We start from the raw sequence: 25,296 nt of genomic DNA on the forward strand, positions 1-25,296 counted from the left end.
TGGTTTGAACTGTTCTAGCTGGTCTCCCAACCAGGGCAGGCTGGTATTCAGTTATTTGAGTGGCCTAAAAACATAAAAACAGGCCAGCCTGTCCAACAACATTAAAGCTGATGTTTTAGCAGGGAAATCAATACTTGCCTTGTAGAACAGAAGAATAAAATTGATGGCAAAAGTGAGGAACAGAGCCAACAATCTCATGTTGTAGAAATTTCTTGCAAAACAGTTCTGCAGAGAAAAGACATTAGTAACTACAGGTCTACTGTTCAGATCCATATGGCTAAACATCTGTTAGTACAATATGCTTGTATTGTGCAGCTGGAAAACAACAGAGACAGAGAAAGATACATACCAGCAGTTTGGTCTTCTGAGAACAGATCATAATCCAAACAGCTGATACCTGGATTTCAGTTTTGTCTGGTTTTGAAGAGCTGAGCTTTCTAACTCTTCTTTTAGACTTCTTTTCACCTTTATTTTTATCCTCATCACTGCAAAATTAAATGCAATATCTTAGACTTGTTTCACTTTGCACTCACAAGCGAGACACAATTATTTAGATGGCAATATTAACAGGTTACTGCAATTCAATGCCTGCATAAGCAGTGTAAAAGGTTTTGTGCAGAACCTATTTTTGCAGAGGCAGAGTGCATTATATTCACCTATTTGCATCTACAGTACAGTATGTGCTTTCTAATACATGTTTTATCTTGCAATATATAGTGTTTTAAAAAAAAAAAAAAATCAAATAATGAGGTGAACTACTCACACACTATGGTTGAGTATTGTCACTGTTATGTCTAGTTTCTGTCTTGTTTAGTTTTCAGTCTTTGTTTAATACACCGATCGGTCTCCGCAGCGCAGCTTCAAGTCGAACACACCTCTTGCCACCATTTTCCCGAGTTCTAGTCATTCATTCACTGTTATAAGTCCACACCTGTTCCCTGTTCTGTTGATTACTTTCCTTGTGTATTTAAGCCCCGAGTTTTCCTCTGTTCTTCATCTTGTGTTAATGTTACACTGAATGTGTAGTATTCTTGCTCTATATTTATGAAATATATTGTTTATAATGTTCATTCTCCGTCACGCATCATTCTTTGGATTTTATCACACGACAACCCGTGACAAGTAGCCTATAAAAGCAGATTTCCAGATTCGATTCAGATTCACAAGCTCACAAACTTAATTTGATTCATTTGGCTACATTTAATTTATAATATCAAATTTGTTTAAACTCTACCATTCAAAAGATTGGGGTCTGTACGATTTTTTAAAAGTTTTTTTTTTTAAAAGTCTCTTATGCTTATACTAAGACTGCATTTATTTGATCCAAAATACACTAAAAACAGTAGTATTTTTAAATATTATTAGTAGAATTTAAAATAACTATTTTGTATTTTAGTATATTTTAAAATGTCATTTATTCCTGTGATGGCAAAGCTGAATTTTCAGCATCATTACTCCAATCTTCAGTGCCACATGATTATCGATATTGAAAACAGTTGTGTTGCTTAATATTTTATGGAAACCATGATACATTGTTTTTTTGAATTCTTTGATGAATTGAAAGTTCAAAAGAACTGTTTATTTAAAATAGAAATTCTTTAAAAAAAAAAAAAACATCTTACTGACCCCAATATTTTTAAAAAAGTAGTGTACAGTATATAACAGACATTTTCACTCTGCTATTGCAGTAAATTTTACAAATTATATAGATTCTTTAGGGCAGTGTTTCAAACTGATTCAAAAATGCTCATGATGAGACTCTGGTCACGGTGCATGTTTTTGATCCAAAAAGTCTTCTATAATTAATATATTATATTTAAGCAAATGTCAAAACTGTTTTCAGAGTTTTATCTTTCCCCAATCTGAAGCACTTACAAAGCTTTCTCAGTCTCTGAGTCCTCCTCCTCTTGCACCTCATGAAAATCCTCACAGATTTCAACCTGTTAACAAAGCAGACATACAGTAAATGACCATAAATGGAAACAGGACACAGACTAAAGGGACTCAAATGATCACTGTTTGGACATGAATGCTCAAAGTGGACACAACATTTGCTTACTGAAAACACATATCCACACAAATGTCAAAATATTTGTACAAAAATGTTCAAAGTGGACACAAATGTCAATTTAGTGAACACCATAGTCCATTTAGTGGACACAAAACTTTAAAAAAAGCAAAAAACGTCCACTTTAGTGGCAAACGTTTTTTTCAAAATGAACTAAATGTATAGTAACTAGTACCATGAGTAGAAGAAATACAATCAAATTCAACATGTTTGACAGTAAGTTGACACTGGTATACTCTAGACTATTGACCTGACATTTGGAGGTGTTTAGAAATTCATCCAGACTGGAATGTTGGTCTCCACTCGACAATGTGTACTTTCCTCCCTCCTTCTTCAGACACAAGCCGAAAATATCTGTGAGGAGCTGGGGGTCCCTGGACACTGCAGACAGATCTAGACTCATGCCTCTAAGATTACCGCGAGACGAAAACGCACGTGTATGGCACGCGTTATTCTCTCTGACCGCTCCTTCTCTGACCCCTATGGCCTCAACCATGGTAGGATCCCGAAGGTCACCTAAAAGGTCGGCCAGGTTCATCTCTTTAGCCACATCAATAATCCATCCGCTCAAAAAGATGTGGTAAAGCAGATAAAGGCAGAACCAAACCAGACCTAAAAAGGCATTAGTGATAAACAGCAGAATGTTTTGAAAGAAAGAGAAGATCGCTGAGATAATATTCCTAATGGTTATCCTCTTTATGTGTTTTCTGATGTTCCTTATGGAGAAACATCTTGAGTCTTCTACAAGGTTTTCATTCGTCTCTACCTTGTCTTTCTCCTCATTGTCATCCTTTGCTTTCAGTTCCTCTCCACTCTCTGAACCAGATATTTGTGCAGCAAGCTGCATTTCAAAGATTGTGTCTTCACAAAAGTTGACAAACAGCTCCATCTTTTCCTTTTCTCCACCCTTATTCACAACATCGAAGATGAACTGCCGTTTGCTCTCCTTAACCTGAATCATTGACAACATGCAATTACAAAGATTTGTATAAGAAACACGTACATTTGTATAAGTAGACTACAAAAGAACATTAGCAAATTAATGTTAATACCTGTGGTTTCTCCCACTGAGTGCGGCTGGACTCACTAATCTCAAAGTAGACTCTTTCGATCCGCTTCCCACTGCCCAGGATTTCGATCCTTCCCAGGTGAGGATGGAAATACTTAAGAACGCTGTCCGCCAACTCCAGAAAATTCTGCAAGCGGGCATCATTGGGCATGTGCTCGGACAGATTGGTCAGAAGAACCGCCATGTTGAAGCCGATCTCTTTGGCTGGTTCGTGAAAACGTGTCACAAAGTGTGGGTAATCCAGCAAATCGCTTTTCGCCGTTTCTGCGCAGGATAACAGAAATTCAGTCTCTGATTTAGAGTAGCGCTTGAACCCTTCCATGGCTCTGTGGAAGTCCTTCTTGGAAATGAGTCCTCTGCCATCTGGGTCGTATTCGCGAAAGGCTTCAGATGATGTAAGGTCTTTGAGTTTGAGGAACATATCAAAGAATTTGAGGATCATCTCCACATTGCTGGACGATTCTACCAACATGTCTACCATCTGTTTGCCAATGGTCCCATTCACCACGTTTCCTATAAACACAAAAGAGCATTCATGTGCCTAAAATATCAGTAGGACACTTAGGGCTCTTTCAAACTACAGGTTCATTTGGTTGGGGAAAAAGTGGGTTTTCAAATTCATGTGGTTAATATGGACGGTGATACGGTTTCACAGTTGGTATAAACAAGCGCAAGTGCTGCTCTGTAAAGATTTCAACCCAGACTCATTGGAAAAATGTGGCAGACTCAACTGCAAAATTATATTATGTTGCTTTTTGCAGGTTTCGCAACACTTGTGATTACTCAAAGTGAAAACAAATAAAATGTCCTGTGAGTGGTGGTAAAAATGCATTTTGTTTTATCCGAAACACATGAACATGAATCTGTTTTATGTTGGTTTTTTATTCATATTACAAATGTAAATCAAAGACACTGCATAGTCCTCACATGAATTAAATATACATTGATTCATAATAAAGCTGCAAAAGTTTTTCAGTCAAGAGAAGTGAGGGATTTTCTCTTCATCTTTTGTTGTTTGACAGACAGTAGCAGGTATACTGTATAAGGCTGATGTCACTTTAAAAGACCTAATGTATGTATCCTATTTCTCTGAATCCGATTTCTTTCCCAACTGTTTACGTTCACTTAAGACATAACCGACTGTGTTTACATGAATACTCGCCAAGAAGGTTTTACAAAAATTTAGGTAGAGGCACGATTTTTATATGAGCCAATGTTTAGATATTTGATGGCAAATCCAACATAACAAAAAAGGGCCAAACAATCCAACCAAATGTGAAAGCAAGCTTAGTACATTAATATTATTATACTAAAATGTATTGGATAATCAACAATGTCAAACTTATGACAAGCAGAAGAGGAAGTGCATGGAAAAGCATTGAGAAGACCTTCAACATGTCTCCTACCTTCAAGCATGGAAAGCAGCATTACCACCATGTCTTTTTGTAAGTCCATCAAAGCCTTCAGCAGCTCTATTTGGCTGGAATCCTGCAGACATAAAACAATATTTTTTTATCTTTAGTTTTGTAAATTTGTACTTTGCAATAAAAAATGTGCACATTTAAAGTAATTTGTCTATGGTCTATAGACTCTAACCTGAGAAAGCTTCATCTGCATATGGGCGAACACATGGAGGAAGCCAACAACAGCATCCCACAGACGACTGTGGGCCAAACTCTGCTGATTACCTGTACATGGACCCTAAAATAGATAATTAAAAGATTAATTAAATGAGTTGCTTCACAATATTGAAATATCTGAGGGTGGTTGGGTGAACGAAGGAAGATACAGGCATAGTGTGAGGCATTTATTTGAAATGGAATATTAAAAAGGAAGGAATAATGTAAAATCTTATAACACTAAGATTTCTCAGTATCTCTGCATTTTGACCAAGCAGATTTACAGTTTTTCATACAAGCCCCATATCTTCTGAACCATTTGTTTGTGTGCATTTACCTGAATGTATTCAGTGAGCGTGTTGAACACCTGCTTGGCCACGCTGATGGCTTTGGAGAAGTTGTGCTGACCACGCTCATCAATCACATCCTTCCCTGAGTAATACCAGTAGAAATCGCTGATGGACTCCTGCAGATAGAAGGCCATCAATCATTCTCAGTATCAGACAAATGAAATGGAGGTGGCCTGTCAGCGGCAAATGGTTTATGGAAACATTATTTGGCTATAAGCTCTGTCTCACTGTTTTGGGCCCTTCTTTATTCCATGGTGAAACAGCAGCAGCAAACAAGCATTTTTCAGTCTTTCTTCATGTATATTACAGACAGGTAAAATTAAAAATGTAAGAAACTTGTGTTTGGGGTTGAGTCATCAGTCATGGGCTTGCCTGGACCCTAAGCAGATAATCCACAGTGAAGATGATGATGTTGACCGTTGTGTTGTTTCCAGTTTGAGTCCTCAGGTAATTCTGGAAATCTGTAGGGGAAATTTCAGTCAGATAGCTCTAGTAAAAACAGAACAGAACATTGATGCTGTATAAGATTAATATGTGCAAATTCAAATTGTCAGTAGATTTTATTACATTAGATTAGTACATTAATCAGAATGAATAATCTCATGCTTTATGTGCATTTAACACCATCAATTTCATATTCAGAATGTGCAGATTGTTTTTCCTTTCTTAATGTTGTGGATTCAGCTCCTTTTTGATGAAAAACAAAACAACATGAATTAGCTCATTGCTAGCATGTTTTAGCATGTTGTTAGCATGATTTTTTTCTTGCTAGCATGAATTAACATGTTGTTAGCATGTCCTAAGCTAGTTCCTAGGCTTTGCTAGTGATAGACACTTGGTGGATGAAGCTTAAATACTATTATAATTATTGTATAAAAGTTTTGACACCCTCAATTAAAGTCTATGGGATTTTTCAGTTTTTGATCGTTTGTTTAACGAAGTCTGATCAGTTCAATCCCGAGTCAGAACAGTCTGAAGGTCTGTCCCGAGTTTGATGGTAGTGGATTTAAAGCTCTAGGAGGAGATACTGTTTAAATTTACTCTCAGAAGGAGAAGGATATTAGAAAGATATACAGTACTTAAACATAACAATCCAACAATCCAATCAAGTCTCACGCCATTTTTTCTTGTTCAAGAAGCTGTTTCACTCAGATACGCATCATAATAGGAAAAAAAAAGACCATAGCAACTTCTGTTTCATTCCGATTTTAAAATCCATATGATTTAAAAGCTCTTACATGTTTGAAATTAGTTTTTAAGACTAGTTTTTTTTTTTTTTTAATTATGTATGGTATTTACCTGTGATGGCAAAGCTGCATTATCCTTTAGAAATTATTCTAATATGCTGATTTGTACAAGAAACATTTCTTAGTATTATCAATTAGTATTACAAAAATATTTGAAATAGAAAACTTTTGTAAAATTATAAATATCTTTTTTACTACTTTATTACTTTAGCTGAATAAAATGATTTCCTTTCAAAAGAAATTGAACAACTTTTCAACAGTAATGTAATTCTTATACTGCCATTGCTCGAGACAAATTGTGATATGCTGGACCATTGTTTACACTCTTCAGGGAAATTAATCTGCTAAATGGCTTATTCACTTTCTGACTTTGGCAACCGAAGGTACAAAAGTACCTTGCACTATAAAAAAAAAAAAAAAAAGTTTGTTCTAACCAGTATTATGGCCTTCACAAAGGAGCTGCAGGAATCTGAAAAGATCACAAGTCAGCTGTTCATCTGCCATTACTCTGTCGCCTGAGAAAGAGAGAGGGGAGGTGAAAGCAAAATGCACTACAGGCAAATCAATGTCAATAAAAACTAAATTCTGCCTTTTCTGACAGACGCATTCCTAAAAGAAGCACTTTGTTGTGAATGTCAGTGATGTACCTGAATTGTCCTCAGCACCCACTCCTAAACCCTCGGCTTTGATCTGCCTCTCAAATGCGTTCAAATCCAGCACGCTGTGACACGCAGAGTCATAACACCAACATCAAACACACAATGCTCTTATTTTATTTATAATACAAACTAACACAAAGACTCAACAGACACTTCCAATTACAGCAATTGAACACATTGTAAGGAACAAAAGTTATGTAAAAGGATGTTCCTCTCTCTTGAGAGGAATGAGTGAACAAAGCACTTCTCCACTTTTAGGTGGTTTGAGCAACTGCTTTCTGTTAGGGAAATGTCTCATAATGCATTAGCAAAAAGCAGCCGAACCTGCAAGACTGCATTAGGCCGGCTAGACTGTGAAAGAAGCCAACATCTCTCTTCTGTCGCAGGTAATCCAGCATTTTCTAGAAAGAATTTAACAACAGAGAGAATGAACATGAAGAATTTGTTTTATAAAAGTTGTTTTTGGTGTTAAATGTCAAAACTTTGGGGTTTTATGTTATCGTCCAATCATCTGTAATCCAGCATGACCTTTTCAAACCTACCTGCTGGACAGACGTGTTTCCTCCATTCAGGATTGCAATGCCCAGCTTTAATGTGGCTGCTACCATAGGCCCCATATCACCTGGTTCAAATATCACATCCAACTTAACAGCGCTGACAATAATAAAAGTCACAGCCAGCTGGCTTTAAGATATGAATGGTGACCTGTATTTTATACCAGGGGTTTTCAATCTTTTTGATGCCAAGGAGCCCATAAATATAATGCGAGGAACCCTTTTTCTAACATTTTATGGAAGTGAGGGCAAATACATTTATATTGTCACAAAAGATTTCTATTTCAAATAAATGCTCTTTTTAACATCAAACAATCCTGAGAAAACTTTTTTCAAATTGATAAGAAATGTTTCTTGAGTACCAAATCAGCACAGAATGATTAGAATGATTTCTGAAGAATCATGTGACTCTGAAACTGGAGTAATGGCAGCAGAAAATGTAACTTTACCTTCTCAGGAATAAAATATATTATAATAGAAAACAATTTTAAACTTTAATGATGTTTTAAAATATTACTGTTCTTAATGCATTTTCTACAAAAAAAAAATCCAGCCTTAGTGAGCATAAGATACTTTTTTCATAAACATCTCACCGACCCTGACCTTTTGAACGGTAGTTAGTTATAGAGTATATTTTCATGTATATAAGAACCATTTATATGGTGATGATTCAAAAACAATTCACTTTATTTTTGTCATTATAATAGACTTTTAATATTTAAAATATTATATTGAAAAATACATTATTACAATAATATTTTATTTGCTTGCTAACAAGCAGATTTGAAATATTACTGTAAAAATAGGGTTGTTAACAGAATAAAATATCTCATGGCCAGTTTTAGGAAGCAGAATAAAATGAAATGCAATAGATGTAAGAATTACCGTACTGTTTTAAAAAATATATAATATCCAAACATGTTGACTTTGACAGCTCTAAGATTTGTTCTTTTTTGTAAAATCGTTTTTTTCTTCTCCTTTTTTCTATGGGCCCGCTTGTGGCCCTCTAGGGATCCCCAGACCACAGTTTGAAAACCCCTGCCTTAAACAGGAAGATGATGAAGGAACAGGCTGCATTTTGACTGATACCTCTGCTGGCGCTGAGGTTCTGTAAGACCATCTCAGCAGCTCCGCGTTCATGAAGTCGGGCCTGCTGATACAGCAGCCTCTGCTTTTCCATCTCTTTTTCCTAAGACAAATAATTAGTTAATTCACTAAGAAATAAAACATACCAATAGTTTCTCAGACTATTATTTCTGAAGTCAATCACTGACAGCATAATTAATGAACCCGAGTACTGTACAGTACATAACTATGTCAGCATCCTCTGCTTTTCCAATTTCAGCTCTTTCTTCTAAAATTAAATCGATACCAACTCAGACCCTATTTATTTCCATTGCTTACCTCAAATGATTTCAGGCCATCTTCATCCTGGTCTTCCTCAATTTGGCAACTCTGGAAAGAGTTACAGTTCAACTTGAATGCATCATGTTTTGTGGCAAAAATTAAAAACTTTGCTCAGAAAGTCCTAGCAATGCTTCTTACCTTGGACATGATGTCAGCATAGCACATGTACAGGTCATCCTCTTCAAGTTTACTGTACATACACACAACAAGAGTGAACCAGATGAGTTAAGATTTGTTCCCTTTATTGTTTTCAGGCATGAGCCAATGCAAAGACCAAAATCATCATTAGATATGTCTTTCACATATCAAGCAATCTCAAAACGCAATGAGAAATCACAGAATTGGGTATAAATATATACTTTTAGTACAAAGCAAAATATATTGATAGAAAACAGTTCTAATTAAAAATGCACCATTTCAACCAATATTTGTGTGTTCTGCATAACATTTGTCCTGATTTGTAAACTTAGCAACATGTTAAATGCCATCAACTGTGAGTGTTAGCCGGATATCTTGTGTGCCTTTTATGAGACAAGTTGGTCAGGATGCTTTTAATGTAGAACATCTTCCAGAGTTTTCGAACAGAGGTGAAATACTTGCTAAAGTTATGTCTAAAATGGTTTTGGTTAGCCTTGATACACGCTAAAATTATCACACATATACAACATACACAAATGCATACAAACCTCCTCTCTGTCAAGGCACTTTGACTGAAGAGATTGATAAGCTGATGGAGTGGATCAATGATGTTTCTCTGCTCTGCTCCCTCCTTTAGGATCTCTACATAAGCTGCTTTCTGCTGGGTATAAAAAGCTCAGGGTAATATATATCTGTATATAGTCTGTCATCACACAGTTCGAAGGGAAAGATAACTGGAAAAGGATATTATGATTGAAAAGATCAAGGGTACAAGGTGCAGAGGAAGACTGCCATTGAGATGGATCAATATAATCACAACGACGACAGGATGATTGGAGGATCACATCGGACTAGCACCAAGACTCGAATACGAGTTGATGGGACATACAGTGCATCCGGAAAGTATTCACAGCGTTTCACTTTTTCCACTTTTTTTGTTGTTACAGCCTTAATTGAAAATGCAACTTTTAATGACTTCTGCAGTCTCAAAATTATTCAACCCCCTGAATAGAATCCCTCACACCACAGTACAAATCTGCAAAACAGGTGTTGTCTCAAGCACACCTGAATATGTCAACTCGGATTCGATTCTTGGTGATATATGGTATATCATATACATATCTTGGTATATATATATATATATATATATATATATATATATATATATATATATATATATAAATATGAATATAATTAATGTAATGTAATGTAACGTAATGTGATTTATATATTAAAAAGAACATAAATGGAAATGGACACAAATATGTAGAAAAATTACATTCATATTATGATAATAATACATAATTATGATAATAATACATGATATTAAGCTGCTAATCCCCACTCCTACCTCTAAACCTACAATAACCATTTCTTAAAAAATATATGTATTGTTATAAAGAAAAACGTCTCCGGTTACTTAACTGTAACCTTGTTCCCTGAGAAAGCGGAACGAGATGCTGCGCTGCTCAGCGCATTGGGAACATATTTTATCGTGACCAGCTGTGAATATTGTGTATAACACGTCAATGAAATTGACCCGGAGGTAATATAGCCTCGGTCGGTGACGTCATCGGCGCGCCCCCGCGACACGAGGCTATAAGTAGATGAGCCACAGGTGCATCGTCAGGATATTTTGTCTGAAGAGCAGTCCTGGGACATCTTCAGCACGGCAAAGTAGCGCAGCATCTCGTTCCGCTTTCTCAGGGAACAAGGTTACAGTTAAGTAACCGGAGACGTTCCCTTTCGAAAGCTACAATCGATGCTGCGCTGCTCAGCGCATTGGGAACGAGAATACCCACGCCGCCGTGCTTGAACATGTCTGGACTCCCACGGTTGTGCAGGTGTGTTTCACAAGAACGTTAGAAGGTCTAGACATTAGCCTGCGATGTCGACTCAAGGACATGAGAGCCCGGAGTGACATGAACATCCAAACTATAAAATCTTATGAATGTGTGCGGAGAGGACCAGCCTGCCGCATCACAAATAAACTGCAAGGGGCACCTCTTGCCAAGGCAGCAGAGGAGGCGACCCCTCTGGTGGAGTGAGCCCTTAAACCCGTTGGCGAAGCTTGGCCGCGCGCCTCATAGGCAAGAGCAATAGCATCCCTGACCCAATGTGACATGGTCTGCTTAGTGGCGGCAGCCATCGGTTGCGGCCCCCATAACAGACGAAAAGTCGCTCTGACTTACGCCACTAGCTAGTGCGGTGGACGTAGGCCTGAAGAGCACGGACTGGACATAGTCTATGAGATCTCTCCTGTTCCGACGTCGTGAACGGCGGAAAGCAGAAGGCCTCAAGCGTGACAGGATGTATAGCCGAAAAAGGCACCTTAGGCAGGTAATCAGGATGAGGATGCAAAATCACTTTCACCATTCCTGGGGCAAAGTCTAAGCAGGGTGGCGAAATCGACGGAGCCTGCATATCTCCAATTCTTTTCAAAGAAGTTATTGCCATAAGAAAAACCATCTTAGAGTCAGAAGTTTGTCAGACGCTGATTCTAGAGGTTCAAAAGGAGTCTCAACCAGACCCTCTAGGACTAAAGCTAAGTCCCATGATGGGATCTTGGTTTTATGAGAGGCCTCAGTCGCCATGAATGACCTGAACGAACAGAGGATGTCTCCCGAGTGGCACCCCGTCAACCAAGGCATGGCAAGCCGAAAGAGCGGCCACATAAACCTTGAGAGTGGCGGGGCATGTGCCTGATGATAATATTTCCTGCAGGAATTCCAGAACTGAAGCAATCTGGCAGTTGACCGGATCTGCATTTTGACACACCACCTTTCAAAGACACTCCATTTGTTGACATAACTCTTTTTAGTGAAGGAAGCACTAGCACTGAGAATGGTCTCAACAACAACAGGCGAAAAGCCCAGTGCCCCTCAGTTGGTACCCATCAGGGGCCAAACATGAAGGTTCCAGAGGTTGGGCCTGGGATGGAATATCGTGCCCTCCGTCTGAGACAGAAGGTCCCTCCTCTCCGGAATCGTCCAAGGCGAGCCGTTGAGGAGAGATATTATCTCGGAGAACCAAACTCTGGCTAGAACTCCTGGGAGCAGAGAAACTGGAGGAAAACGCATACATGCACATTCTAGGCCATGTGTGCGCCATCGCATCCAGACCCAGGGGCTGGGTGATTCAGAGATAAGTAGAGGGAACATCGCACTTTCTGATAAGAGGCGAAGAGGTCCACCTCCGCTTCGTATCCAAATCTGTTTGACTACTTCTGGGTGGAGTTTTCATTCCCCTCTCAGTAGTTTCTGTCTGGACAGTAAATCCGCTCCCACATTCAGGTGCCCTGAGATGTACACTGCCCTGAGTGACAGGAACTTTTCCTGGGCCCAGAGAAAGATGTGCCCCGCTATTCTGTTCAGATTGCGTGAGCACAAACTTCCCTGGTGATTATGTGAGAGACTGCCGCTGTGCCGCACTAGGACATGACAGTCTCTCAACTGAGGGAGAGAGTATTTCAGGGCCAGAAATACAGTCATCAGCTTGAAGCAGTTGATGCCCCTCATTCCCCTTGAGCTGGACGACCATTTAAGACCGCTCCCCAGCCCATCAGGGAGGCGTCTGCCGTTAGCATTCTGCGATAGCAAGACACACCTAAAGTGGGACCCAAAGCAAGGAACCGGGGTCTGAACCACATAGAAAGGGAACGAAGCCGCAGCGCGTAACCCTTACCATAAACATGGATTTTAGAAAGTGCACGAAGCGTTCAGCGCGTGACTCACCATAAACATGGATTTTAGAAAGGACACGAAGCACTCAGCGAGTGTTCTTGCCTTTATTTGCCCTTGGGGATTGAAATCGCCCGTTTTGAGCCACAACTGACATGGTCTCATGCGCAAAAGGCCCAGAGGAATCATTGTGGACGCAGCTGCCATGAGACCTATGTAATGTCCTGACCTAGCTAGATGTTGCTTAGGGTGTTAAAATTGGTCCTGACACAAGCGGGAGACAATTATGCCCGATGGTGACAGAGTCTCATTTAACCCCAAACATGTTACCCTCAGGGTGGGAGAGAGAACGCCCTTGGCGTTGACCTCAGCCCTCTAGAGATAACATGGCTAAGTCAAATGGAAGGACCCAAAATTGGTAAGCTTTGCCCCCAAAAGCAAACTTGGGAACCTCCTGTGTTGTGGCAATATTCTGTATGAAAATATACATCCTTCAGATCGATCATGACAAATCAAACATGATGTTGAATTTACGACACAATCGTCTTTACAGTTAACATCTTGAACTTAAGTGCTTTAACTGTACGGTTTAAGCCTTGAAGATCGAAGATTGGACGCAACCCCCCATCCTTTTTGGGGACCAGGAAGTATCTGCTGTAATAGCCTGACTCTCTCTCTGGAAGAGGAACATGTTCTATGGCCTCTTTGCTCAGCAGAGATTGTAGCTCTTGTGACAGTACATGCGCCAGTTCCGGTCTCACGGAAGTGAATACCACGCCGTTGAAACGCGGAGGACGATTAATAAATTGGATTCTATCCTATTTGTACTGTACTTAATACCAAAATAGAAAAACCTGGCAGAAGTTTCCACGCTGCCAGACTCTCTGAGAGTGGTATCAACCTAACACTTCCTTTTGAGGGGATGTTAGATGTTCCGCGTCCTGGATGACAGCAGAAAAGCAACAGAACATCTAACATTTCGCTGGAAACCGCTGCTCCCTGAATCACCAGAGGTGGCGAGGAAGTACAGTGGTTTCGTGAGGGTGTCAGGTAGGAGCTGTTTGATTTACATGTCTCGTCCCGTAGGGGCACACCCCCACAGACCTGGGACAAAACAACCCTCAGGATTTTGTCTTAGGTCTATTATACAGCTGCTGAGTACAACGAGCCGGTCCCCAGTTTTCACGAGGGGGAGCGCAACTCGTTACACTCTGCTTTTGAACCCTCCTAAAATGATGATGAGCAAAAAGAAGAGAAGAAAATGTCTCTTCAGACTGGCCCATCATCGTATAACCACACACCCCCGCACCCATGATAGTCTTAATACGTCAAGGGCACAAAGATGCACGAAGAATAAGATTTTCCCATGACCGAGTTAACGTCATGGAGATCCTCAAGGAGGGCAGTCTAGCTGTAATCCGACCATCACACAAGTCACCACCTCGAGAACCTCTCAAACGTTTTAACATAACGAGAGATGTGTTCGGAGGCAGCTTTAATTCCTCAGAATTAAATGTGGCCAGAGAACAGCCAGACAATATAATATTATATATAATACATACATAAATATATATAATTATATTATATAAATATTGTATATATAAATATAAATATCAGTTCCTCAGCAATAAACACATCCCAATCAGACAAGCAAACACGGTCTGGATGATAGGCTGTGTTTAAATCTTTGATAAGATCAACCTGGTATGCCTTTAACACGGACATGGTGTACAACGCAGTACCAGCCTAACCGCTGAAAATGCATCTGATAATGTGATCCCAGGGGAGAGATAGCCCGCGAGCGTCTCTCCAAACTGAGGCAATATCATATAATCGCGTGCCCTCGCACCCGCGATAGTAGAATGGCTCGATGTCGAGGACACAAGACATAAATATTTACAATCTTTATTTATTTATAGACTGTTTTATGGGACTCTTTTTGTTGTGATCAGACCAATCTGGCCACTGCACGAGCGATCGCCACGAGCGATCTCCTTTTATCATCACGGGAGAAACGCTCGGAGGCGGCAAACACTTAATGTTTAGTGTTTAACTCTTAATGTTCTCTGCCCGAGCCGAAGAAGCGCCGAGGCACGCTTCGGTAGTCAGGCAAAAGGACATCGCGATCTGGAGAGAGAGCGAGCGATAGGGAAGCACCGTCTCTCGCTTCTCAGCCAGATCGCACGCGAGCCCCACAATCATTATGGGCGCTACCCCCTTTGAAATAAGCAACGCGAACGCGAAGCACTTTAACTGTGAACATTCCACAGTGCTCGCAATCACCATGCTCAAATGCAAGGGCAGCATGTTCTTTCCCCAAACAAACAAAGCAGTAAGTGTGTGTATCCAGTTCTGACATGGGATGGGAACATGGAAGAACACAACACTATTGTTTTGTTGGCTCATTTCTCCTCTTTTTTAAACTCTTTGATGTACGAGAGAGAAAAAGGCTTGAGAAATGAGAAATTTTCTGCACACTGCCTGAATAAACTAACTCCTAGCAAAGATCTGTAGCAGATAAAAGGTAGAGAGAGAGTTTTGACGTTCACACATGCACAGTAATGGTCTGAAGACAAAAGACCTGACGATGCACCTGTGGCTCATCTACTTATAGCCTCGTGTCGCGGGGGCGCGCCGATGACGTCACCGACCGAGGCTATATTACCTCCGGGTCAATTTCATTGACGTGTTATACACAATATTCACAGCTGGTCACGATAAAATATGTTCCCAATGCGCTGAGCAGCGCAGCATCGATTGTAGCTTTCGAAAGGGAACATACCTACATGTCAACTAGCTCAAATTACAATATTAGTAGACTGTCTGCTTAATATCTGCTAACACTATTGTCATGCTCCCCCAACAGACATTCTACTGACTAAAAGTAACTTTGCAAGTACATCTAAACTAAACCTGAACCTTAACACCTAACCTACCCTAACAGTCTACTAATACTCTGCTGACATTTAGTTGCAAAGTTACTTATAGTTAGTAGAATGTCTAAAGTGGACCATCCAAATAAAGTATAACCAAAATCTTTTGTAAAATTACAAATGTATTTACTGCTTCAAAATTGTGTTTTTATTGTGTGTTTTTTAAGTGTGCTATATAAGGATTAAAACATTGTCAGATTCAATGAGCTCATAAACTCACAATAAGGATAGTTTCAATGTGTTAGCAACATGTTTTTAAAGTCCCATGAAATCAAAATTGACCCTATTTACTTTGTTATATTTGTTACATATTACTAGTCTTGTGGTGAACAATTAATCCGTGCAAGTAAATATAAAAAAAAATTTTTTTTAACCATGGTAATCTTTAATCAAAATCTGAAAAGTTTCTTCCGGTCTGGAATGGCGTTCCTTCTCTGATGATGTAGGTTTGACGGCTTGGTTTGAAAACGCTTAACCACTCCCCTCAAACCGTTAGTCTGCTATGAGCGAGAGATTAAGAGGAGGAGCGCTAAGTAAAACCCTGCCCTCTGTTCAATATTTCGTTTCACTTGGAAATACGTCATAACACTGGAGAAAAGTCGTTTGCAACTTCCGGTTCATGGGAACTTCAAAGCACACAATCTCGTTTTAAGTGTGCCGTCTAATTTATGTTGCAATACAACATGTGAAAGTCTCTATAAGTAATATTAATAATTGTACTCATAAATTGAAAACTGCAATTCTAAAAACCCATTACAAAATTCCCAAGGTAACCTGTGGTGAATTAGCCTTCTGGATTGGCGAACACATGAACATCATGACTCAACATCTCAACTGGGAAACACAGCCAATCAGAAACACACTCACAGCCAAATCCTCAATTAGTCTGTCCTCAGGTGAATCATGTTCTGCCTTCAGCCAAACTCTCTCATAACCCTGAAGGAAAAGGTTCACTGCTCTGTGCCTGCAGAAAGAGACAAATCTCACGTTAAAAGCAAGTCATTCATATTGTTTTCAGCCCATTGAAACATAAGGAAAATGACAAAATGTCCTCTTTATCTAGGTTAGTTCAGTAACATAGTATTTCTGCAGTTTTTCAGCTTTTATTACTTGGGTAATTCATAATGCAATATAAAAGAGTAAATGGACTTGTCGTAACTCTCTTTGCAGCATACCTGGGGAGATTGTACAAAGGAACCATTCTCAAACAAGCAACTACAGCCCGTTTCCTCTGCTTAGACAACATCTTATGCCACACTGCCCTCTTCTTCTTCTGAGGGCGCTCCACCTTACAGAAAACACAACTTTATGTAAATCAATGACTAGAACAGAACCACACAATTAGACACACAAAAGAATTAGTCAAAGTTCTCCACTGAACTTCACTGTTTCGCGTTTGAATGTATTTGTGGCACAACCTTAAAAGAATAATTCACCCAAAAATTACATTTGATAGTCCACAGCAATTCTGATATGGTGATACAATGCAATTTATTCCCAGTCTAACCTGATCCAGGTGGAAAAGAACACAAGCGATGCTTAAGATCCTCTCAACACTGAGTGGATCCACTAAGTTTTCACACAGATCCTGGCAAAAAAAGAAAAATGAAACCAAGTGAGGTGAGGAGACTTAAATTATAATTTCGTCACAGGACGTTATCAGCACTTTCACAGGTTGCCTGCTGGTTCACCTGTTGCAGGTTGCTTCGAATGAATGCCCGGACCTCATCCTCTGTGTCCCTCTAGAAACAGACGAATAATTCAGATGTCAAGAAAAAAAGTCAGAGTGATTTTGTAAACATTGTCATCATTGATCAGTATGAATAGGCATACCTGAGAGAAACGGTTTTTGGCATGGGTGACTAGGTCCTGAACACCATGGCAACATCCATTCAAGGCAACCGAGAGGAGTTTTTTTGGGGCGGTCACAATGAGAGAGGTGTGTGTGGAGTAATGATCACCCTTCCTCTTCACCTTTCTCCTCTCCTGGTTGCACAACCCTCCCTAATGGACAATCATTCAATTTAGATTTATTCAATATTATTGAACAGCATATTTGGGTTGAATAATGACTTGGACGTTTATTAAAGTCCCTGTTGGGCCTCTAGATTAACAGGGCAAAGATTAATTTCTTTTCAAAGAATTGAGTAAGAAATTAGGACAAATCAAACTTGGTCAGAGGTGAGAAGAACTAGAGAGGAAAATATGTTACATGGTCATTTACAGAGTTAAATGAAGGGGAAAAACTGCATCTGTTCACAACAAATAATCCAGTATTAGTGAAATGAAAAGAGACCTTATCCATCCTGCTTTTGCTGCTGTTCAACAGGAATGTCATATTGCTGATTTCATTTTGAACAACAAAATTCTGTTCTTCCCATTTGAAATTCTATAGGGGAAAAGGGGGTTGAAAACAAAGAACAAAGAATGTATGAAATGTATGAAATGTACAAAAGTGTCAACAAATTAAAATTTTAAAACTATATTCATTTCATATTGTACATTTTTATAGACTGATGATATTAAGGGGACATGCTCAATTTCTGGGTGTACTTTAAAGGAGTATTATCATTTATTTATTTTTTCCTTGAGGACAACAAAGATAAACAAGAAATTATAATTTCTTTCTTTTTTTATTCAATTTCATTTGAATTGAAATTTAGTGTTCAAATAGGCATCATTGACATGTAAATGTGAGTGACCATGTTTTATGTGATGGCCGTCTTCTGATGGCAGATTTCAGAACAGGACATTTTTAGGGAGCCCTTCAAGTAAAGGGAATTAATAAAATGTGGCCACAAATGAATAAATCATGGGAACAAATTCTTAATTCGTGGCCACCATGATATCCAATTTTTCTTTTGCATGTCATGTGCGGGGCAATGTGCACTTTAGCCTCAAAAGATGTTCATTTTTTCAGGACAACTGAACCTAAACTCTTTTGCTTATATACTGTAAAATAAAATTTAATGTTTCATGATATGACCCTTTTAAGAGGAAAATATTAAATATCATAAACATGGCTGAGAGCTGCTTACATGAGATTTAGACCAAAAAATGAAGACTTCAGCTACGAGGGAGAAAAGCTTCTCAGCATCTGCGTCCGCCTCTCTAAGCCAACTCATTCTGATGAATACCAAACATTAAGCAGATTAACCAATAACCAAAAGTGATTTTCAATAATTGATAATAAATTGCATATTACACTCTTTCTCACCTGTGAAGGTCTACAAATGGAATGAGTAAAGGGTAAAAAGCATAGATATCTTGGACCAACACGGTAAACCTTTCCTGGATGTCTAACTCCTGTTCCGAGACATCGCCACGCCCCTCTGTCTTCAAATGCTCCTCCTCCAGCAGCACAGACTCCGCCCTCTTCCTTAACTTGTCCATCAGAGGCAGAAAGTGGCTCTTCAAGAGGTGTGGTTCTGCCTTGCTGATGATAGGCTGGCCAAACACTAAAAGAAATGCTCTGTTATTGAATTTAACGTTTATATTTTACTTGTGTGAACTTTCCAATGTAATTTGGACTTGGTCTCAAAGTTTAAATGACTTGAACTGCACTTGTGTTTGTTTCTTCTAAAATAATGTCACATTAAAATCTCAGATGATCATAATCTAGTAATTCACTTCTCTAGCGGTACCAGCTCACCTGCGAGGCGTTTCATCCAAGCACTGTCTGCGGTCCCCAGGTGGGCGTGGATGATGGAGAGGATGTGACCCAGCAGGGCATTAGCGTGCTGGGGTGTGACAGAGGAACAGTGGCCCTCCTGGGATGCCTGGTTACCAGCCTCCCCCCATCTAGAGACATAGCTACACAGCAGAGGAAGCGTCACCTCCGTAACCCTTGTTAAAAGGGCACGACGGGCAGCAGACCCCGTCCCTGCGAGCTCTTCAATCTCTGAGAAAGCCTCCTGCAAATTGGGGAGGAGCCTATAGGCTCTCTCAGCTAGAAAGACCACACCAACATCCATGAGGAAAAACTGAATGCGGCAGCGTGAGCATGAGCACAATGTGTTCTATTGAACTTTTCTTGCCTTTACCTTCACTCTCTTCATTTCTCATGGTGTCGGAGAGGGAATGAAGGTCACTCAGCTCCAAGAAACACACAGGAAAGGCTGCAGATAATGCAGCCAGACACTCCCCAAAGACTGACCTCTGCCTATCAAAACAAAGATAAGGGCTGATTGACAGATGAACCACAAACCTAGACATGAGCTAATAACTATGGAGCGCACAAGTTTCAAAAGGACAAACCGAACATTAATAAAGCATTCATAATATATAATCAGAATAAAATGATAAGAGCCAAACACTCAAAGTAACACAATGTGCTAAAGAAAATACATTTGTTAAAGGGTTAGGACAACCAAAAATGAGTTTTCTTCACTATTATGTCTGTCCAAACAAGTATACTGTTATTTTTTCCCTACACAACAGTTTTTAGTAGATTATTTACGCAGCTATTTTCCATACAGTTCATAGTGACCATGTCAGAAATGCATTGAAAGGTAATTTGAAAGCTACAAGAATTTCAGTGCATAGCAACACTGCCGTTCAAAAGCTTGCCATTGGTAGTTTTTTTTTTTTTTCATTCAAATATTTATTCACCAATGACACATTCAATTGTGTCAAAAGTGACAGTAAAGACATGTACAATTTTACAAAAGATTTATATTTCCAATACATGCTATTATTTTGAACTTTCTATTAAATCAAAATGGTATCATGGTTTCCACAAAAATATTAAGCAGCACAACTGTTTTCAACATTGAAAATAATAAGAAATGTTACTTGACCATCAAATCAGCGTATTATAATGATTTCTGGAGGATCATGTGACAGTGAAAACTGGAGTAATGATGCCGAAAATTCAGCTTTGACATCACAGGAATACATTACATTTTAAAATATATTAAAGAAAAGTTATTTTAAATTATAATCATATTACAAAATATTACATTTTACTGTATTTTTAATGAAATAATTTTAGCCTTGATAAGCATAAGAGACTTCTTTCAAAAACATTAAAACATCTCACAGACCCCAAACTTTAACTATACTAAATTACTGTTCAAAAGGTCTTTAAGATGTTTTAATTTTTTTGAAAGAGGCTTATTAAGTCTGGAACTATTTAATTAAAAATACAATAAAAATATATATTATTACAATTTAAAATAACTGTTTTCTATTTTAATATATTTTAAAATATAATTTATTCGGGATTTGAAGATAGAGGGGCTTTACCTTGCCCAAAGCTATCATACATTTTTGATGATGATTATTTTTTTTATTTTTTTGGTGATCCCACACATGACAGACATGAATAAAGACAAAAAAAGATGCATTATCTTAAACATTTCCTTTTGTGATCAAATGAGAAAATTACAGCATATGGGTTTGGAACAAGGGAAAGCAAATATTAACAGAATTTTCCATTTTGAGTGAAACAATACTTGATAGAGGGTTACCTCTCAATAAAAGTACAACTGCAGGTGCCAAGAATGTAGAGACTGCTGAGAATCCTGTAACAACAGGAGTGCACTTCCTCCACTGAAAGAAAAAATAAATCAGAGATTTAAAAACAAATCTTTTCTTCTAGTGTTTTATCCAAGCACTCCAAGTTCAATATATAAAAAAGCCTGATAATCTACAATGTATTCTAACTGTATGTGTGCTTCATTCATAATTCTGAAATTATTTCTAGTGAAATGGTAATCAGTTCATACAGAGCAGAAATGTAGAGTATGAATGATTCAACACATGATGCTGCTGTTCTAAAAAACGTGCTGCACAGCGGCTCTTATCGCAGCGAAGACTGCTGCAGTCCCACAGTGCAGCGCAAACAGCGTTTTCTTTTGCCAGGACACTTGTGAAGAAAATTGTTAATAGAAGTAATATAAGATCATGTTCAAGTGGAAAATTCCCAGGTCACAGAGAAAGTGAAGGAATACCAACTGCTGTTGGACTTCTTGCGAAACAGTGAATGTTTTCACACAGCCAGTTCCTTTAGATCTTTAGATGGTGGAAAATCGTACAAAACATTACTGAATGTACCCATAAGAGGGGTCAAACACGGGGCCAAATATATTACACTGCATCCTGTGCAGACAGGATGACAAGTGTCACTCTAATTGGCAAAACAGTGTTAAGTAGAAAAGGAAGTGATCTGCTCAACCCAAAACCTTTGTGAATATTTTTCCACTGCCTTTTCACAACCTCCATTTATTTTCCCTCCATCTGTTCATTCATCATAGCACACACTAATCTATTCATTATTCATCTAATTAGTCGCTGCTATTTCTTCCATCCATTCTGCCCTCTTCCCTTTTCTCTTACCGATCAGTCCCACTCCATGCTGCCTCTGGGAATCATGCTGGAATAGAGCGGTGAGCACCGGGATCAGGGCAGTGGTGGTGTACGTTATGACCTCACCGTCTCCCCTGCTCTGGCCTCGGTTCAGTCCATACTCATCCCAGGTCACAGTTTCCACTGTTAGCTCAAGATCTTCTGCCGCGGCTTCAAAGAACGACCACAACGACACCGTGACAGATTCACTAGTGGCTTTCATTACCGCCCTAGAGACAAACAATCATAGACAAATTAGAATGATCACTATGGTGATTGATTTTTTTTTATCATCATATACACTACTCAATGTTTTTGAAATAAAGTATCATATAAAGTCATATTAATATTGTGGAATATTATTACAATTTCAAATAACCATTTTATATTTTAATATAGTTGAATTATTCATGTGACGTAAAGACATATTCAATTATAAATATCTTTACTTTAGATCAATAATGTATACATATATATATATACAATATTCAAGCTAAATTGAATACTCTATTTTGAAGATGAAGCATTTCATTTCTGCAACAAAATATATAAAAAATACTTTGTTTTCAAACAGGTTTCGTTGAATATTCCCCCCAAACTAGTATTGGTCTGATCAAATTGATAGCCTCATACAAACTTTCGCTATTAGTTGAGGTCGAGGGCTGTGAGAGAGCGGCGCAGTGGCGTGATTGATAATGAGCGACACCTGCGCGACGCACCGGTCTCTCGTATCTCTCACGGAGGAGCGGAAGCATAAAAGGAGGAGCGACCACAGTGAAGATCGAGAGAGGCCAGGCCTGGACTATTTTATTTTGATGTTTTGTTTTATTATGTGTGGCGGCAGTCGACCGTGAGAAGCTGCCGTCTTTACTTTCGTTTTTTAAATTTATTTTATTAAAAGTTGTTGAATGTTCGCCGGTTCCCGCCTCCTCCTTTCCACAACAACTAACTGTGTTACATTATTATTGCAAGTTTAGACATGACATATTTTACTATTTAACTGATGTATTAATTTCTCAATTAATTTACTGATTCCTCAAATGATGTCCAATTTCTCATTTTACTGATTTCTCATTTTGTCCAAAGTGGACAAAAATGTCACCTATATTGAAGGACCTACAGTAAATTTCATAAAAAAAAAAAATCACTTGTATATCAGTACACCAAACACACAGTGTAACATTAACTACCTTCTATCCAGGGACTGTGCCAGGATTTGTAGGCAGCTCACCAAAGCAAGGGCATCATTTCCTAAGAGGAAACATGGCATTGAGCTTAATGCAATCTGGACAGTAAAAACCACCAGCTCCTGATTTATGTTTTCTATGGAGGGTGGGTTAATAAAATTAATGAGGTCTGTACTATAAGCATTTGCCTCAGCAATACAAGACGGGTGAGTGAACAATGGCAGTGGATAATGCTGAGAGTGCATGAGATGAATACAAACTGCTTCTAATTAAAAGTGTTTCCAGCTAAATATTCCAAAGTTGATTTTTATATAAAAAAAAAAAAGACATTCGCACCACACAAACTCTTACCAAACAGAGAGATTCTGCGTCTGGCTAGAGCTCCGAGTTTACAGAATAAACTAGGAAATAACAGGAGAGAGGATAAGTGTAAGAGAAGGAATGAGGGAAATGAATTGGAAAAAACAAGATAGATGGAACTGAAAATATATAATGGCAGAGAAGCAAAGGTGAACATGGAGACAGACATGCAATCAGCCATATGTGTGTATGCACACACACACACACATTTTCCATTGACTTCTATTTTATTATATTTTCTGTCCCCTAGACAATTTTGCATTTTCAGATATTTCTTAAAGGTGCACTAAATAATATTTTGTGTATGTTTCGCTAAAAATGGTGTAGATACAATATCATGCCAAAGCAAAATATTTAGTATTCAGTTACTGATGTCATTGTACATTAACATTCTATACTCAGTCACTCATGATTAATTTGTTCCATGAGCTAAAGTGTCAAAATAACGGGAGGTTACTAAGATAAACTGAGTAGTATTCATCTGATCATGTGATCTCAACATGGCCGCCCCCATGAGGGGACCCACTCCATGTAAAATAAAGCAGCTTTTAAAAAGCTACTGATATGACTGGAGTATTCCTCTCACGTGAGTTTTAAACATATTTTAAACAAAAGTCCTATTCATTTTTTTGGTTTAAAACATGGCTGAATGTACCTTTAAGACATTATTTAGTAAGTTCATGGAGACCGATGAACTTTAGTACTCATGGAGACCGATGTAAGAAAAACCTGACCCAAATAATCAAATAAAAATTTCTCAAGGCAGTCTACTGTCACAAATTACCTGGTGACCATCTCTTTTTCCTTAATTGTGGACTGGCAGCCATCTCTAAGGGAAGACAATGTAGTGGACAGGAAGTAGAGATAGTGATTTTTGAAATATTGATCTAACAGTGGCAATACAACCTGGGACAAAAAGAAAAAGAGGCATGAATATAGAATAAAACAAGAGCATGAAGAAATGTTCATTTTCAGATTTTTGTAGTTAGGTTTTGAAGTGAAGATTTTTAGAGCACATTAATGAGATTGATGGTTGTGGAGGTCAGGGAACTGCTGAGCGCCAAAATTGATCTTCATGTGGGAAAGAAAACCTTTTTAAAGGTGCTCTAAGCGACGTCACACGTTTTTTAGGCTGAAACATTTTTTGTCACATACAGCAAACATCTCCTCACTATCTGCTAGCTGTCTGTCCCCTGAATACACTGTAAAAAAACGCGGTCTCTATAGACAGCTCAGGCTCCACAAACGGCAACAAAAACAAACTGGCCCAGCCTGGACCACGAAACATAACAAACAGCGTTCCAGCCAATAACCAACAAGAATGATTTGGGGGTGGGTGTTGGGGGGTTAGTGCGCATGCACATGAAGGGGGTGTGGGGAGTGGAGGAGAGAGAAGCATGAAGAGGGAAGTTAGCTAGAGGAGAGATGTCCTAGACAACGACAACGACTAATGATAGAATTATATTCTCTTGAATTTTGATATGGCCGACACACGACCAAAGAGACGACGATCTGATGAACAAATAGCAAAGAAGAGAGAAAAGGAGAGGGAACACGCAAAGTCCCGCATTTACATCGGAAAAGCCTTCGAAAGGTGTCGAGAACTCCGCCGGCAGAAGGGCTTACAATCCGACATTCAGGTGGCTCTGTTTTTGCTGGACAGGTGGGTAAATCCAG

At 38.8% G+C, this 25,296-nt stretch overlaps 1 protein-coding gene across 1 annotated transcript in view; it reads right to left on the reverse strand.

The window, feature by feature from the left end:
- Nucleotides 1–25,296, reverse strand: part of ryr2b (ryanodine receptor 2b (cardiac)) — a 64,825-nt gene that overhangs the window by 6,610 nt on the left and 32,919 nt on the right. The window contains exons 60-91 of the mRNA XM_079854126.1: nucleotides 24,404–24,525; nucleotides 23,611–23,660; nucleotides 23,263–23,323; nucleotides 22,064–22,302; nucleotides 21,196–21,277; nucleotides 19,768–19,886; nucleotides 19,377–19,673; nucleotides 18,942–19,182; nucleotides 18,763–18,850; nucleotides 18,021–18,113; nucleotides 17,558–17,728; nucleotides 17,416–17,466; nucleotides 17,232–17,312; nucleotides 16,900–17,012; nucleotides 16,592–16,688; nucleotides 9,660–9,772; nucleotides 9,112–9,163; nucleotides 8,971–9,021; nucleotides 8,656–8,755; nucleotides 7,555–7,634; nucleotides 7,337–7,413; nucleotides 7,001–7,074; nucleotides 6,788–6,868; nucleotides 5,479–5,567; nucleotides 5,094–5,222; nucleotides 4,734–4,838; nucleotides 4,544–4,625; nucleotides 3,121–3,650; nucleotides 2,319–3,020; nucleotides 1,876–1,940; nucleotides 350–485; nucleotides 139–225 (exon numbers count right to left, since the gene is read on the reverse strand). Of these exons, the coding sequence (XP_079710252.1) occupies nucleotides 139–225; nucleotides 350–485; nucleotides 1,876–1,940; nucleotides 2,319–3,020; nucleotides 3,121–3,650; nucleotides 4,544–4,625; nucleotides 4,734–4,838; nucleotides 5,094–5,222; nucleotides 5,479–5,567; nucleotides 6,788–6,868; nucleotides 7,001–7,074; nucleotides 7,337–7,413; nucleotides 7,555–7,634; nucleotides 8,656–8,755; nucleotides 8,971–9,021; nucleotides 9,112–9,163; nucleotides 9,660–9,772; nucleotides 16,592–16,688; nucleotides 16,900–17,012; nucleotides 17,232–17,312; nucleotides 17,416–17,466; nucleotides 17,558–17,728; nucleotides 18,021–18,113; nucleotides 18,763–18,850; nucleotides 18,942–19,182; nucleotides 19,377–19,673; nucleotides 19,768–19,886; nucleotides 21,196–21,277; nucleotides 22,064–22,302; nucleotides 23,263–23,323; nucleotides 23,611–23,660; nucleotides 24,404–24,525 (4,458 nt within the window). The remainder of the gene's footprint in view (nucleotides 1–138; nucleotides 226–349; nucleotides 486–1,875; nucleotides 1,941–2,318; nucleotides 3,021–3,120; nucleotides 3,651–4,543; nucleotides 4,626–4,733; nucleotides 4,839–5,093; nucleotides 5,223–5,478; nucleotides 5,568–6,787; nucleotides 6,869–7,000; nucleotides 7,075–7,336; nucleotides 7,414–7,554; nucleotides 7,635–8,655; nucleotides 8,756–8,970; nucleotides 9,022–9,111; nucleotides 9,164–9,659; nucleotides 9,773–16,591; nucleotides 16,689–16,899; nucleotides 17,013–17,231; nucleotides 17,313–17,415; nucleotides 17,467–17,557; nucleotides 17,729–18,020; nucleotides 18,114–18,762; nucleotides 18,851–18,941; nucleotides 19,183–19,376; nucleotides 19,674–19,767; nucleotides 19,887–21,195; nucleotides 21,278–22,063; nucleotides 22,303–23,262; nucleotides 23,324–23,610; nucleotides 23,661–24,403; nucleotides 24,526–25,296) is intronic.

Source organism: Squalius cephalus (assembly GCF_949319135.1).
Source record: "Squalius cephalus genome assembly, chromosome: 20".
NCBI lineage: Eukaryota > Metazoa > Chordata > Actinopteri > Cypriniformes > Leuciscidae > Squalius > Squalius cephalus.